We start from the raw sequence: 15,678 nt of genomic DNA, 5'->3' as shown, positions 1-15,678 counted from the left end.
AGTATAGTAAAAAAAAAACAAAGAAGAATAAAAAAATAAGACAACTTAAACATGTTTAGAAACATCATCAAAAGGAGTTTTGCAACAATAACGTGTTTGATTATATATGCGGATCTACGGATCTGTCATCACTCCAGTTACATATTACTAAATGCTGTGACCACTTAGTCAACTTTATGCAACCGAAAGCTGATGGCTGATTTCAGCCTGGTTTCTGCAGCTTCTCAGCAGTATATAAAGGCTTGTTACCGACCGTAATGGTGACTGTAAAGATCAGAACAAAGTATAACTTAATAAAAATTGTTGCTCAGGAGTTGAGACTATTACGTTATCTGTGATAAGGTCCTCAGAAACTAAGCCATCACTTAGTTTACAAATGCTTCAGACACTGTTTTGTAAAATTTGAATTTGATCATTTAGAAATATTTTACTTTTTGCTGCCACTTCCAGAATTGCTAACAGACTGAACTAGACTCATGCAGCGATGGGGGAATTACTCAGAAAGTTTATTGTACTAAGTCATAAAAATCCTAATATGCCCCTCCTGGCCTTTCTTTCGTTTTTATGATGTTCTGGCTTTAAACTGCTATTTCTCTCCTTTTCTTTCCCTCGTTTCCCTTGTCTCTGTTTTCTTCTTCTGTCTGTCTTCCCTGCCTCCCTCTGTATTCCCCGTGGAAAAAGATGCCCGACCTGGGGCTGTTGACTAAGAGAAACTTTGGTATTTTAAACGTTTGCATACTGCACTACACAGGGAGGAAATCGGATCTAGGGCAACAACGCTACCCTCCGGCACAGGGGGCAACCTGTATGCACACAAACACACACACACACACAAAGTATTCAGACACCATGCCAGTGCAGGGAACGGTTACTGCAGGGTGAGTTGCATGGCTGCCTGTAGCTAAGTGCCTTGTGTTGACACAGGCTCTGTGTGGCACAGACCCATATAGCCAAGCTGTTGTTTGCTGAGTTTGGTCCATGACATACTGGCTGGAGAGATAATGGAAAAGGTTATTCTGCTTTATAGTCAGAGCCTGTGTCTCCAAGCAGCCGCTAGGTTTGTGCGGATTGGAGGTTTCTGTGTGTGGCGGCAGCATGATAATGTCAGCACTTCTCATGACATTTGAAAGTGTAATGGCTGAGGTCACTGTGCTCGTCACTGTTTTGCAGGGCTGTGCGTTCTTTTTTTGTTTTTTTGTTTTTTTTAATGACCTTCTAAACGTCCACCTTTCTCCTTGAATCTTAAAATTTTCTGAATTTCCCAAATGTAGGTGTTTTTGTTGATAACATAAAACATTTGATTTAATGTCCAAAGTGATTTATAACACCATTATGTTTCTACCCCGGGAAGCTTTAGTAAGAATTCATCCCCAACCCCTAAGCATGTAAGAGCTGAGCACCGCCTACTGAGCCGCAAAGCAAAAAAATAATTCAGCCTTTGAAGCAAGAGGTCTTTTCCTACAACCTGAAGCAATACTGTTGCTTAGCATATTCTCTGGCCATGGTTCTGTGAATGCGAAGCAGCCTATTTGTAGTTAAAAATGAAGCTGAGCGACATGCCGTGGGGAGCAGGGTACAAAGCGACAGGTCATTCCTAACAGCAGCGGGCTAGCTTCCTGTAAGTGCTGCAATCAGATTTCTGATGGTTTTTTATGCCTGCTCAATCGTAGTGGGAAAATGTCGATTTTTTTCCCCCACCTGACCCATTATGCAGCCTGCTGAGAAATAATGAGATTTTGTCCCTATTTGGGTTTGATGCTTGCTGTGCTCTAACACACGACCAGGCCATCCACCGCTGCCTGGGGAATGTAGTGTGGACAGAATTACAATAAGGGCTAATAGCAACATTCAGGCTAGTTGAAAGAACAATGATGTAGCTGGCCGTGTAAGGCCCAGAAGAATTTTCCTGAAATGACATGGGTGGAGTTTTATGCAGCATGCCTTTCGGTGAACAGTTATCACCGGGTCCAGGGTCCACTGCGAAACCAGTAACCCTGACTAGGCTCGTGCTAGGCTACAGAAGACCACAGGAGGACATCATAGCAATGCTTTGAGAAAAGACCATACATTGTCAATGCAGATAGGTAGCATTTAAACCCTTATCCATTGCAGGAAGCTAACAGTGTGTTATTCAGGGCTTACCACAAGCTGAACGTTTCAGAACCTCGAGTCACATTTTGTATATAAGTCATTAAAAAACTGTGCAACCAACCATAACATTTTAGTGTGCTGTTTGTAAGTGACATATATATAGACAGACATTGACAGGGTAGAATTTTCCTTCACATTTAAGCTGAATCCAGGGCACCACTGGGGTTGGCACAAGCTGGCGGTGCCTCAAAATAGTGTCCAGTTTTTTTGTTTGCTCCCCGGCACGCATTGGGATCCCTAATTATGTTGCTGTTAGATCTTTTTTTTTTCCCCCTACACTTTTTGGCTCTGTTGTATCTCCAGTTCTGCCAGACACAGCGTTCTTGTTATGATGTGACAAAACATCTGCTTGACCAGTCACATTCAGCAGCACTTCAGGCAGCCCCTCAGAGTATCTGGAACTAGCATTTAGTATCACCTCCTGAATAGTGCAGAAATTTTGTTCTAGAAACTTGTTTTCAAAAACATGTGGAGAAGAGCTGAAGAAAAGCAGAACCTGGGACAAACGGCTACATATTACATTGTTTCTTATTAAGTACCAGGTATGGATAAGTCACACTCTTTATTGTTAAATGGGTGATTCTGTAATATATACCATAAGACAATGGAGAGAGATTTTCCTATATCTTTAATACAGAGGTATGGTGTCTCTGCATTTTTAGTACATCAGTTTGTCAGGTATTTTTAAAAATTGTTGCATTAGCCACATTCTGATTTGGTTGTTTCATGAGAAGTTTCTCGAATGACTTTCAAGAAAATGTGCTATATGACAATATGTATCACTATTGAGATAAATTGTTTACTTATACTATAGTAGAAGATTTTACCATATCACCCACTCTTGCTCCACACGTTTTACAAGCAAAAAAAAAACACTGCCTGTGTGATGTCGCAATGTGACAAAGAGAAGAATGACGTCAAACAAAGAATTTAAGAGACATTTTATTTAGAGCTAAATCTTTTCAACACATCAAATGACTTAACGCAGTCTCAACCAGGTTCCCTTTAATAATATTTGTAATGTGTGTAACCATCCTTATTTATACAAGCATGATTCATGCTATCTAGAGTAAGTAGGTTTACATATTGCCACCCAAACTGAAGGTTGGAATAACAATAAGGAATGTTGAAACAATAACACACGTTGGATTATAAGTTTGATTCACTCGTGTGTCATCAATCAGTTGGCTGTAAAGGCTCACAACATGCATAATGGCCGTGGGTAATAACTCTTAAGGTTGCTTCGGCACTGTAAAGACGCTGCCAAGGACAAAAAGAAGACAGAAGATTCTGGGTTATGTGTATAGATGGTTAAAAAATGGGAGGGTCTACGTACATTTATGGGTAATTGTGGCTGTGTGTGGTTTAGGTCTGTGTGCAGGCACATAATTTCACAGTAATTGAGATATATAACAGAGCAGCGTATATTCAAGGTTTTTTGACAGAAACAATGGGTGTGCATGTTCCTGCTTTGTGCATGCATGGTTTCAGTCTTGAATCTTCACAGTGTTTTATGAATTTGGCCCCTTGTGTGTGGAAACATACTTGGCAGCCGATTTCTTAGCAAATGCCATTACTCATTGGACTGCGTCAAATTGAAAACTGCTTGATTTTATGTTCCTGTTTTTAATTATTTCTCTCACTCTGCTGACTTGTTCTGTCGTTCACTCCTCCTCATTTTTCTTAGTCTTTCTCTTTCTGCTTGGTTCTTACTTTTTCTTCTCTCCTGTTTTTTCTCTTTGGCAGGCTTCATCGCAGCAGCTGAAATTCACAACCTCTGACTCCTGTGACAGGATCAAGGATGAGTTCCAGTTCCTCCAAGCACAATATCACAGGTGCAAACAGAAACACTTGCACACAGACACATAAACACAGGCAAACACCAAGCAGAAGCAGTTACATACGGCAGCCTGATAAGCATGGCGCTTTGTAATAAGGAGAATATCCCCAGGCTATACATGTGTCACTTAATGTTTTTCTTTATTGAACAACTTTTTGCAACAGTAGCTACAATGTTGAACTGCTGAAATGAACTGCAGTACGGCTGCGAGAACTTGCCCTATCTTAGCCAGACATAAGTTTTGATTTGGATTTATAGTCCTTTTTCAACACTTAATTTCTCATCTTTTTGTCACATACAGTTACATTTGTAAACAAGCCTGTTTTTTATTTTACAGGTCTTGAAATTCCTAGGACTTTCCAATGAAGTTCAGTTGGTAGACTTCTACTTGATTAATTCCTACTAAATGCTAAACTACTGTAACTTCTCGGATGAATATGCAAAAATGTCTACAGGCAAGCACACAATTCTACATATGTGAAGAATAATAATTCATTTTCCAATAATAAATTTATAGTGGATAAATATTTACTTAATTTTAAATGGGCAAGTTATTTAAAGAAATTTCCTCTGGTAATCAGAAGTTGCTTTTCAGCTCAACACAACTAAATAACTGTTTCAGAACAAAAGTCTGTTTCCCACATTTGTGTACCTAATTGCACTGGTTCTTTCTAAAAAAAAAAAACACCAACAAAACTTAAATTATTTGTCAATTATTTGGAAATAACAGACTCATAAAATAGAGCGGTGCAAAAGTCAATCTGTGAACTTGAGTTCACAGATTGTCTTTGATAAAATAAAGATGTCTGCCTTCATTCCTCTATTCCTGAACTCTGCCACAACACTGCACACTGAAACATCCTTTATTGACTTGTACCTGAATCAATCTCGTTGACCCTCGGCTATCGATCTCGCTTTACTGCTTAAATACCGCTACAGTGCCAGAAGTCTGAGGCACTTCCAAAGTGCCTGGTCCGACCTTAACTGATCTGTTTGATAGCAGTTATAAAGGGGTGGGGGGGGCGCCACAGGGTCTGCATCTCAGCGAGAGATTCTCTCTTTGTGAGAGTGGAGTCTTTGAAGCCCGCCTTCCTTCCTGAGGAGGTTGGTTTGTTCCTCTGTACCTGTTCGCCGAGAACCTTCCAGAGGCTTGCCTCTGCCGAGACAGGCGAAGGCAGATGAAAGCCTGGCATATTGTGTGCAAAATCCCTGATGATCCCTGGTCTGATCGCTCTTGTTTGCGGAGGATTCTGAAGCTGCAATAACACCCTGTGTGTCTTTTTCCTCGCCTGTGGTTTTTGTAATTCCCACAACGGTGAGCAGCACCGTTTAACCCTCTTCAGAGAGACAGGGCGCAGTTGAAAGAATACCTTTTTTGTCTGAGCATACAGAACATGCATACAGTGCCTATTGACTCAGGAGGGGGGCTGGGATGGGGTGGGGGGCTTGGGAACCACAGACGGGGCTTTGTAGCGCTCTGCTGCTGCGCTGTGCTTGTCTGGTGCTGAAGCCTTTAAAAGGCAAATGTACCGCAGGCGTTACCTTGGGTATAGTAGCAAGCATTGTAGCTGTCGCTGTCTTCCTCCTCCTACCCCCCCACCCCCCTCTCCTCTTCCCCCATCTCTCCTCCCCTCCCCTCGTTCACATGCATAAATAGATCAGGGAATACATAAATCAAAATAAAGATGACAGCAGGAGCGATTTAGAGACGGAAGAATCGGCAATAAAACTCCATCAAAGTGTCGTTTGAGAGCAGCGGTGCACGCCCGGGGGCTGCTGAGCACCAATCAGAGGAGGCACAAAGCCAATCCCAGGTAGGCTGGCAGCGGGGAGGCCTGTCGTCATGACAACCCACCACACAGCCTACGCATGAACACAGGGATAGCAGGAAGGGTTTTATGTAGGAGGGAAGGGGAGCGTTTTGGAGAAGTGGAAACTGCTCATTTACACACAGGAAGAAGGCGGTAGAATAAAATTGCTCCTCGCGCCCCATACCCCTGACTGTTGATCAGGTTGGGTATCTGTTGCATGCCAGGGCATGAACTATCGCGATCTTCTAAACCTGTAAAGTGGACTGATCACATTTTTGCTTTAATAAAAGCTGATCCAAATCTAGATGCAGACCAGAGTCTACTGAAAAAGGCGTTGGCCTTTAGATTCTAGCCTCGATGACTGACTCAAATGTCAGACATACTACTTTAGAGTAAAATCCATGAGATGCTTTATCCAAGAATAGTGTGATTGAAATAAATGAATAGGCATTTGGCATCAGCTGCGATAGCTTGATGAATGAATGACAATATGTCAAGACATTCCCACATCGGTTACATTTGTGTGTTACCAAGTCATGTCTGGAAGGTGCACTGCCGACACATCACACCAGTTACATCTTAAAAACAGTGACAACATCTGTTTTAAGTACCTTGGGTGTTACTGCTCAGTCCAGAATTATTTGAGCTGGTTAAAACTTTTTTTTTTTCTTTTTTTTTTTAACTTGAATGTTCCACAATTTCAACTGTTCCAATAATTTCAAATAAGGATAATGGCGCACAAATCCATCACTTAGACTGATTCAGTTTCAGATCCTGGGATTTCTGACACATCAGGATTCTGATATTAGATTATTAACTTTTACATTTGGTAAAGGCTTCAGTGTATTGAGTGTTGAGTTTATTTGGGAGCATCATGAGAGCTGAGATAAGACAGGAAGGGATGTTTCTGCCTAACAACAAACACGATTCTGGGTCATTACATGACTAATTTCTGTGTGCTCCAAAATAAATATTTCAACCAACAGCTTCTAAACTGGGGGGCAGAATTGCAGTCTTGCCATGCCGCAAGTAGGTCCTAAGTTTGAATCTTTGTACTCATCTTCTTTTTACAGCGTTTGCACGTTTTTGCCCCCTGGTGTGTTGTGTTAGCCCTGTGATGGACTGGCAACCTCAAGGGTGTTTAACTACCTTTTCCCCAGTGCATGCTATGTTAGTTTCCAGTCCAGAAAAGAGATGGATTAACTATGTCATTATGTGCTAGAGAACTATTAAGATTAAGGATGGGAATTGATAAGATTTTATTGATACCAATGCTATTATCAGTTCTGCTTATCGTTCCAATTTTTTTCATTGGTTCCTTTGGTGATTTCTGATCAATCTTTTGTGTGGGAAAAAATGTAGGACTACACAGGTTTTCAGCGTCAGTAAACTCTATTATTATCTCTGAGTCGGAACCGGTTCTTATTTTCCACCCCTAATCAAGATAAAGTAAAAACCACAAAAATATCATCAAAACACCAAAAATTATTGACTGATATATAAAACATAAACATGAACACAAAGTCAAGCTGGACTTGTCTTTTAGATATCAAATAAGATAAAATTAAAATATAAATAATATAATAATATAATAAATATATATTTCAGTGTCATAACAAAATCAGTAACAAAACTGTAGCTCAGATACGGATGAACACTGAACCAAAACCTGAAGTTAACTCCAGCCAAGGCTGCAGCTGCTGCGATAATTATAGAAGAAGTAAAATGCTGTGTGTAAGAATAAGCTCACATTATTGGCCGTTTGTAATGCTGTACTCAGTCTGCCAGATAAGACTAACAGCGATGAAGGTTCAGCCAGCACTCGCTGTAATCGGGCTGTCATTCCTGCAGACGGCTGAGAAGAACATCCCAGCATAAATATACACACACCATCAAACAGGTTTCCGACTTACCCTAAATCTGAACCTATCCACCGTGTGCCTGCGCATATCTTTATTTGATCTGAGTCTTATCCAGTCCTCACATCAGATGATGCCTTCTGAGACTGGCATGTTGTAACTGGCTGTTTCAATCAAAGGCATCAAGGGGATTTTTTTTTTTTTTTTACCTCTGTCTTTTTCACTTGACGATCAGGCTGACTTGTTGACGTGTCCTCCTTTGTCCTGTCGCCTCGCATAACATCAGCTCTGACATGATTACAGCTAATGGCTGTCGTAGGGACTGGGTCACAGGAAAGGCTCCGACACTATATTTAGACTTTTTACTTCGCTGCCTCTTCTCTGATTTAGAAAGCAGACATTTTGGCTAGGCACGTCTCTGGGGTTCAGAATGAGTTTGACCTCCTACTGTCAGTTGACACCTTGCCAAGCTCGGAGAAAACGCTGCTGCTGACTGGTAAAGGTGAGGATGATGGCGGTGGCAATGATGATGAAGGAGGCGGTGGTGATGATAAAGATGGTAATGGTGGCTGAGATGATGACAACGGAGGTGGTGCTGATGATGATGATGATGATGAATGCAGAGGCAGTGATGAGGGTTGAAGTGATGATGAAAGTGATGACAGTGCTGTTGGTGAAAGTGGAGGTAATGATGATGATGAAAGAAGGGGGCTGTGGGGGGGGTCACCCAGTGTCAGCACTTTAGGAGAAAGACTGTCAAGCTGACTAACAAGGTCTGACTCTGTGCTCCTCTCCTCTCCCTCTCTCCACAGTTTGAAGCTTGAGTGTGACAAGTTGGCCAGTGAGAAGTCAGAGATGCAGCGCCATTATATCATGGTGAGTGAAACCGTGTTTGTATGTGTGCGTTGTGCGCCAGCAGGGATGATTTGTTGTCCTTAAATGTCATTTTGTCACCATATGTTTTATCAATGTTGTATTTGATTCTTGTGTAAATTCCCTTTTGGTTGTTGCAGATACAGCACTACAGATGTTAATGTTTATGTGGGGGGAAAAGAAGAAATTTCTTTTGTTGTGTTTTCACCCTCTGTGTTTATTCTCACTCTTTCTTTGCTTGTTCCTTCCCCCCCTCCACCACTTTCAGTTGTTTTCTTATGTCTGTTTTCTTCCTGTTTATTTTCAAATTTCTCTCTGAAAAGGGCATTCTGGTTTATTACAGCCAAACAAGTCAGACTGGGCAAGAAACACGAGCAGTTGTACATGTTTTAAACAAATCCAGTTGGTTAACCAATAAGGGGTGGAAATTTCACAGTTCAGTTTTGATTGTTGTCGTGATTTGAGTCACAATCAGTTCTCAATTTGAAATAGATTATTGATTCAACAAATAGAGAAGGGCCGCTATTTTCATGCTCTTGCTTTGATCACTGTGTGCCAAACCATTTACTCATGTTTTTAGTTCGCTGAATGTCAGTCTGAAACATAGCTGTCCTTGTCACTGTGAATTGAAAAAGCAGGGAGAAGTTTGTGGGAATACGCAGCTTTTTTATTTGAAAATTATTAGTAATAATTTGAAAGTATGTTACAGTCATCTGCCTGTATGAGAATAATGAAATCAAAGTGTGCTTCACTGACCACCACCACCAGGTGATACACTGTGTGGTGTTTGGTTAGCGCACCTTTGTCTAGCAAAGCTAGTTATTAAGTTAATAGACATATAATGCTACAATTGAAAATGAAGCCTAGATGGGTCTAGTTTGTGTTAAAAGCTGCATTGTGCGCTTCTGACAGTTATGTGGAGACTGTCCTCCCAAGAACAACAACAGCATTAGTCAGTTTTACATGCCCCAAAACAACATTTGTTTAAGTGCAAGTGACAAAGCCCTCTAGCGGCCTTAGGAATAATGACTGTTGTCCCATCAGGAGCAAAGGAGGAAGTTGGGTGACATTGGTATAGAGCCACAAAGTCTGCAGAGGGAAGAGGTCAGGGTGGATGGCTGGGCAAATGAAACATGGGACTTTGCCACAGGAGACTTTAGTCCGCTTCCCGTTTCCTGCTTGCAGTCAGTGTCCCCACCCTGAACCATGTCGTTTCTGTGCCTAAACCGAACCAGACCTCATCTATATCCTCATCCATACCTGGGTGTCGATCAGGATGGCAGGTGCAAATAATGTACATTGTCGTTTGAGGACCTGTTTCAGCGTTTTTTTCCATTCCATCAACACAGCAAAAAGAAACTGTGAAACAGTGTTATAAACATCCAGTAAGAACCGAGGTGTGGAATGTGTGAATTGATTCAGAACAGTTGAAGATGAGAATCACAATTCTTATGTGAATTTATTTTTTCCCTTATTAGCCAAACATATTCGGGAGAGAAAACTAGAAAATTAGAACCCACATTATTTGTTATGGACACCCATCACAGTTTAACAGTTGTACTTGCCGTACACACACAGTCCTGTGGAATAAGAGATTATTGCCCACTTTGGGCGTTTTCACATTTGGTTTTATTTGTAGACAAAGATAGATAATATGGCTAAACTGTTAGCTTGTTTACTCCCAGTCTGAATGTTTGATTGCTTGTGTGTTGCTGTTTTGGATTTGCTTTTTAGCGATGTCCTGGTGTTAGAATAGTTTCATCATCACTAATATCATAACATACCCTCTACAAAAAAATAGGCCATAGTTGAAATAAATTGGTATGATCCTTTATTATTCCCTCCTTTTTTGTTTCTGGAGTTACTGTATATGTGATTCTTCTTTCCCCAACCCCCTTCATTTCCTCTTTCCCCTATCTCTCTTTGTGTCACACACACACACACACACACACATTCACACACAAACACGCACTCACATATGTGCCCGCTCTCTGCTCCACCTCGGGGCTAATCTCATTGTTGCTGGCCGTGGCTGTGTAGCCGTCTGATGTTTTGCCTCTAATTGATCCTCTGACTGGCTTTAATCTCATCTAATCTGTGCCGCCGCACTGCTTTCTCTGCCATCAGCCAGTCAGCAGACACACAGATATGCACACACTCACAGACACACACACACTTCCTCTGTGTGTGTCTCAGGCAGGCGTGGGTGCACGCACTCTCACACTCATTCACTGACATTGTCAGCCTAGTAGCAGCCTTTTCACACACATAAACACACATACATACTGACACAAAAGCTCAAATTTAAGATGTGTTGTAATATCTAAGATCTGACATTCACAATTATATTTTCCTTTGTGTTTAATGTGCTTCATTGCTGTGATTTATCTAGATTAAGGTAAAAGAATTAAGCGTTTACATGGTTCACAGAAACACTGCTTCCTCAACTACCCTAGTTTGCATGATTTCTTTGATGGTTGGGTAGATGTCCAGCAGGATGTTTGGTAGCCTACAGGCTGATATTATCATCACAAAGTAAAAAAAAAAAGAAAATGGGGAGTTTTCATTTGTATTGATCAGTTTGTGGAAGCACTGTGCAGTGCACTGCGCCTTGCAGCTGTTATAAGTTTGCCCTTGGTGCCTTGGTGTGTGTTTTTGCTTATGAATAACATTGCTTTGCTTTCCAGTTCACCCCATTTCCTAATGGCCGCATGTGCCGAATCAAAACACTGAAAGAGACCAGACAAAGCTGTTTATATGCAAAGAGATTTTTAAAGGTTGAAGAGAAGTTCTGCTTATTCTTTTCCGTGTAGTATTTAATCGCTGCTATGTTGTAGCACCACCTCACCTAGTGCTGTCAGTTTTCATTTGGAATTCAAACTACTGTTAAAATGTGGGAATAAATAAAATATTTGATCAGTAATAATCTGACTGAAAGGAAAATTCACCTTGAATAAGTGTGTGTCATCCAGTGGGACATGCCCTGTCGCCTTAATGAGTGAACTGGCCAGTTCTTTTCTTAACACAAAATAGACGAAACTAATGAGACATGTTAAACAAATAATCATGACCACAAATCATCTGAGAAGTAATGTGTGGAACCATTTTGGATTCAAAACCACAGATTAAAGCTGCAACGCTTTGTCCGTCGGCAGCCCTATTTATAATTGATTCATTATTATAGTCATTTTTCAAACAAATTTAATGGTTTCAGATTTTTGAAATAAGAGCATTTGCTGTTTCTCTTTGTCATATCTGAAAGTAAACTGAATATATTTAGGTTCTAGGATGTTTGTTGAATAAAACAAACAATCTGAATGCATCACCTTGGGCTGTGGGAAATTATAGCCAGTATTTTTCACCTTTTCTTATATTTTTAACCATTAATCAGTCAATCATGAAAATAGTCAACAGATTAATCAGTAATTAAAATAATTGTTGATGAAGGTGAGTGTCAGTTGGGGCACTACATATGGATGGAACAAGTCATTTCTGCAGCGTGTTTTATGGTTAGACTGTGTGCGCTGCTTTTGGAATATATTAGAACAAATTACGTGTTTGCTTCTCTTTATTCAAAGTGTTTTTTGTTGCTTGCCTGTGTCGTGCTTTAGCCTGAGTCACCAAATTTGCAACTTACATTTTCCTCAAAAGTACAAAAGGATTTCCTTCATCCTCAGATTTGGCTGAAAATGTTTCTATAAAATTGATCTATGAATGTAATATTGCTCCCTCTTCACTAGCTCTGTCTTACACACACACACAATCACCGTACATATAAACACACACAGGCACACCATGCACGTATACGCACACTTTTTTAATCGCACTTCCACTCCATCAGTGGCAGGCCCAGCCTTGTATCCCCACAACGACCCCCCCCCCGCTACTACCTCTAATAGCATATCGGGTTGCCCCACTCCCCCGGCCAGCGGCAGCACCTCCATTTCCCCAGTGCTGTAATTACTTTAGGGAGCTTCCGCATGGGCCCAAGCAGCTACAGAGAAGAAGAGAGAGAGAGAGCGAGAGAGAGAGAGAGAGAGAGAGAGAGAGTGTGTGTGTGTGTGTGTGTGAGTGCCAGTGTGAGATTGAACAGAAAACAACAGTTGTGTGCGCCTGTGAGAGAGAGCAAGCAAGTGACAGAACGGTGTGTGTGTGTGCGTGTGCACATTTATGTGTGAGAGATCTGTGTGCTGTTTGTTTTCCAGTGACAGAGCCAGTCCCCCTGCAGACAGAGTGGGTGATTAACAGGGTTGACGCCTAGAGGGTGGCCCTCTCATTAACACTGAATACACACACACACACAACAGAGGCTCTTTCGTTGCTGTCTCTCCTCTTCTCTTTCAGTTCCTTTTCCTATTTGTAGCTGTGTGTCGTCTCTTTGTATGTGTGCATGCAGGCGTGTTTGTGAATGAGAATACCTTTGTAGAGTCAAAATCTGGGATCTTGGGAGTCATTAAGATGTCAAAGATGTGTCGCGTTGGGTTGGGGGTCTACTTTGTGTTAAAAGATAATTTCTTTATTTTCAGCCTGTGCTTTTATTACCTAGATTTCAGCTTCATGATTGAAAATCTTACACATTGTCCTACTACACATCCAGAAGGGTGACCTGGGAAATATAAATAAATACATATACATATATACTTACAGTTTAATTTTGGTATTGTGAATTATATCACACATTTTGTTGTCTCAGTTAACAACACTGAGCAATTATTAAATGAGCTGAAAAAGAGTTTCTGTTTCAATTCTCTTTACAGTAAAAGCCATTTGCTCATGAACTGTACAACACATGATTTGTCACACTCAGTAAATGGTGTATGATAAAGTGTTAGCATGGAGCTCCTCTGCAGAAGATTTTCTGGGAATAGTTACAAGAATTTGATGCCTGTGTTGTTATAACATTGTCTGTTTTTGTCTGTTTCGCTCTTCCTTTCCAGTACTATGAGATGTCCTACGGGCTCAACATTGAGATGCACAAACAGGTGAGTCTACATTTAATCCTTTAACAAAAAAGTCTTCTGTTTCCATTACATAACATATAAAACAGTTGTTTGTATGTCATGAATAACAGATTGCTTGTGCAAAAAAAAAATAAAAAAAAAAAAAAATATATATATATACAGGAACACAGTAGGACACATTTTTTGCTTATGTGCTGGGCCAGAAAAATTGGATTGTGCTAAAGGTGTTTGTGTTGATGTAATTGGTAAAGGCAGATCTGTTGTCTGGTCTTGTCTGTTGATGTACTTTGTGCCAAAAAAAAGTCAGTTTTTTGGCACAGAAAAAATCTGCAAGCATTTTGTATGAAGCAAGTTAAGGTTTTAATAAGGTTTTGTAGGCAAATCGCCACAAGATGAAGCTGGAAACAATTTCCTCCCATTAGACTAGTAAAGTAATCAGAGTTACAGGTGATGGTAGTGGCTGTAAATGCTGCAGTGCCCATGGCGCAGTTGCTATGCAGAAGCCAAAGAAGAGTCTGTGATTGAAATGTTGCTTTTTCACCAGCTGACAGTGAGCAGGAATTCACTACTATCTTTTCCATGACTCCACTCTCATATGCACCTGTCTGCCAGGTGTGCCTTAGCATTCACATCAAGAGCTTTTTAAACTGCTGCTTGCCATTAGTGGTGTGGACAGCATCATTTTAAACTTTGTGATTGGTTGAAGTCTCAAGGACTACCAGTCCTTCATTGCAATCATTATTACAGTTGCTTGTTGTTTGTACTGATGATTCAACTGGGGGAGCTTCATGGCCATCAAAACCTTGGAGGTGCTCCAGCTGCCAGTCATCTAACATCATTGATGCAGAGAAAAAAAACCTGAATAAGCCTTTTACGTGCAGAACCTTGAACATCCAAAATACTCTGTTGATGCCGACACAGCTGTGCATTCCCACCCCTGTTCCCCCACCGCACACCTGCAGCTCACTGATTGGCAGGTGTGAATTGCGGAGGTAATCTCAGAGTGTTCAGAGACATTTGAATGATGTCACCTGAGGCTGTGTGTAAAATGCAAGCATCAGGGGCCGGTTGCACCAGATATACGTACACTCGGTCATAAGACTGGGCTGGATGTAAAATCTACCTCAGGCTCTACATAGAATTAATACCTGTCGCACCATCTAGGCTTAGTGCTACATCTGAGACTAAATCTTACCCATATTACCATAATATGTTTGTCTGCCTACCCAGCAGGGGCCCACTCACCCCAAGGTGAGATTTCACAGGGACTCCGGCATACCTGGTATTTTTGGCTGTACTGATGGTGCTCGTGCTCATCCAGGCAACATCTAAAAACAAGGATCTTTTTGTGAACGGGAAAGGCTTTGACTCATTTCATGTTCAGGATGTGTGCGATGCTTACATGAAATGATGAAGTGATGTGGTGGTGTGGTGGTACGGGTCTGTTCATGCCGCACAAATTTTGAGGCAGTGTGTGTGAGGAGGGGCGGCTCTCTGGCTTAATGCTTGGCGACAGTGGCTACCCTCTAAAGAAGTGGGACTGATGACACTCGTCATGGTACCACAGATGGAGCAGGAAAGGCAATACAACTAAGTGCACTCACACACAAGGTCGATCACTGAGCGCTGCGTAGGCGTGCTCAAGCACAGGTGTGTGTGGCTTGTGTTCAGATTAATTATAAAACTGGTATTGGTTAATAGAGAGTAATGTTATGAGATGATGCATAGCTACTGCAGACAGTATAGGCATACTAATGCCTATAATCAGGATTGCGCCAGAAAGGGCGTGCAACATCATGTGTGTAGCAGCTGTACTGCACAACATTTGCATAACCAAGAAGGTGCCTGTGGCCCCAGTGGATGATTTGGGACCAGTGGAAGCAGAGGGGGAACATGTCAGAGAACAAGCCACCGAGGAGGATGTGACGGCTCATCTCATCAGGAAAAAATATAAATCAGCTGATCAGCCTACAACAATAATTGTAGCTGGTTTGATGCCAGAGAAATATCGCCCTAAATAATTTTGTTACATCAACATTTCACATTATTGTATTGTCAAAATGTCAAAAGTGGCAAAGTATAGACAAAGTAAATAACCAAGTCAGGCTGTGCAAAACAATTGCTGGCTCAATGTTTTGTTCTTAATGTGATGAATATCATTTCTGTGGCCTAAAATGCACATA

At 41.2% G+C, this 15,678-nt stretch overlaps 1 protein-coding gene across 2 annotated transcripts in view; it reads left to right on the top strand.

Annotated features, from left to right (window-relative positions):
* tle5 (TLE family member 5, transcriptional modulator) overlaps positions 1-15,678 on the top strand; it is a 41,295-nt gene that overhangs the window by 13,269 nt on the left and 12,348 nt on the right. For both annotated transcript variants that reach the window (XM_041040797.1, XM_041040796.1), the window contains exons 2-4: positions 3,898-3,986; positions 8,474-8,537; positions 13,472-13,516. In XM_041040797.1, coding sequence (XP_040896731.1) covers positions 3,898-3,986; positions 8,474-8,537; positions 13,472-13,516 — 198 coding nt within the window. The remainder of the gene's footprint in view (positions 1-3,897; positions 3,987-8,473; positions 8,538-13,471; positions 13,517-15,678) is intronic.

This window comes from Toxotes jaculatrix, chromosome 6, assembly GCF_017976425.1.
Source record: "Toxotes jaculatrix isolate fToxJac2 chromosome 6, fToxJac2.pri, whole genome shotgun sequence".
Classification (NCBI taxonomy): Eukaryota; Metazoa; Chordata; class Actinopteri; family Toxotidae; genus Toxotes; species Toxotes jaculatrix.
Note: the sequence above shows the minus strand (reverse complement) of the source record. Positions and strands in the feature narration are given on the sequence as shown.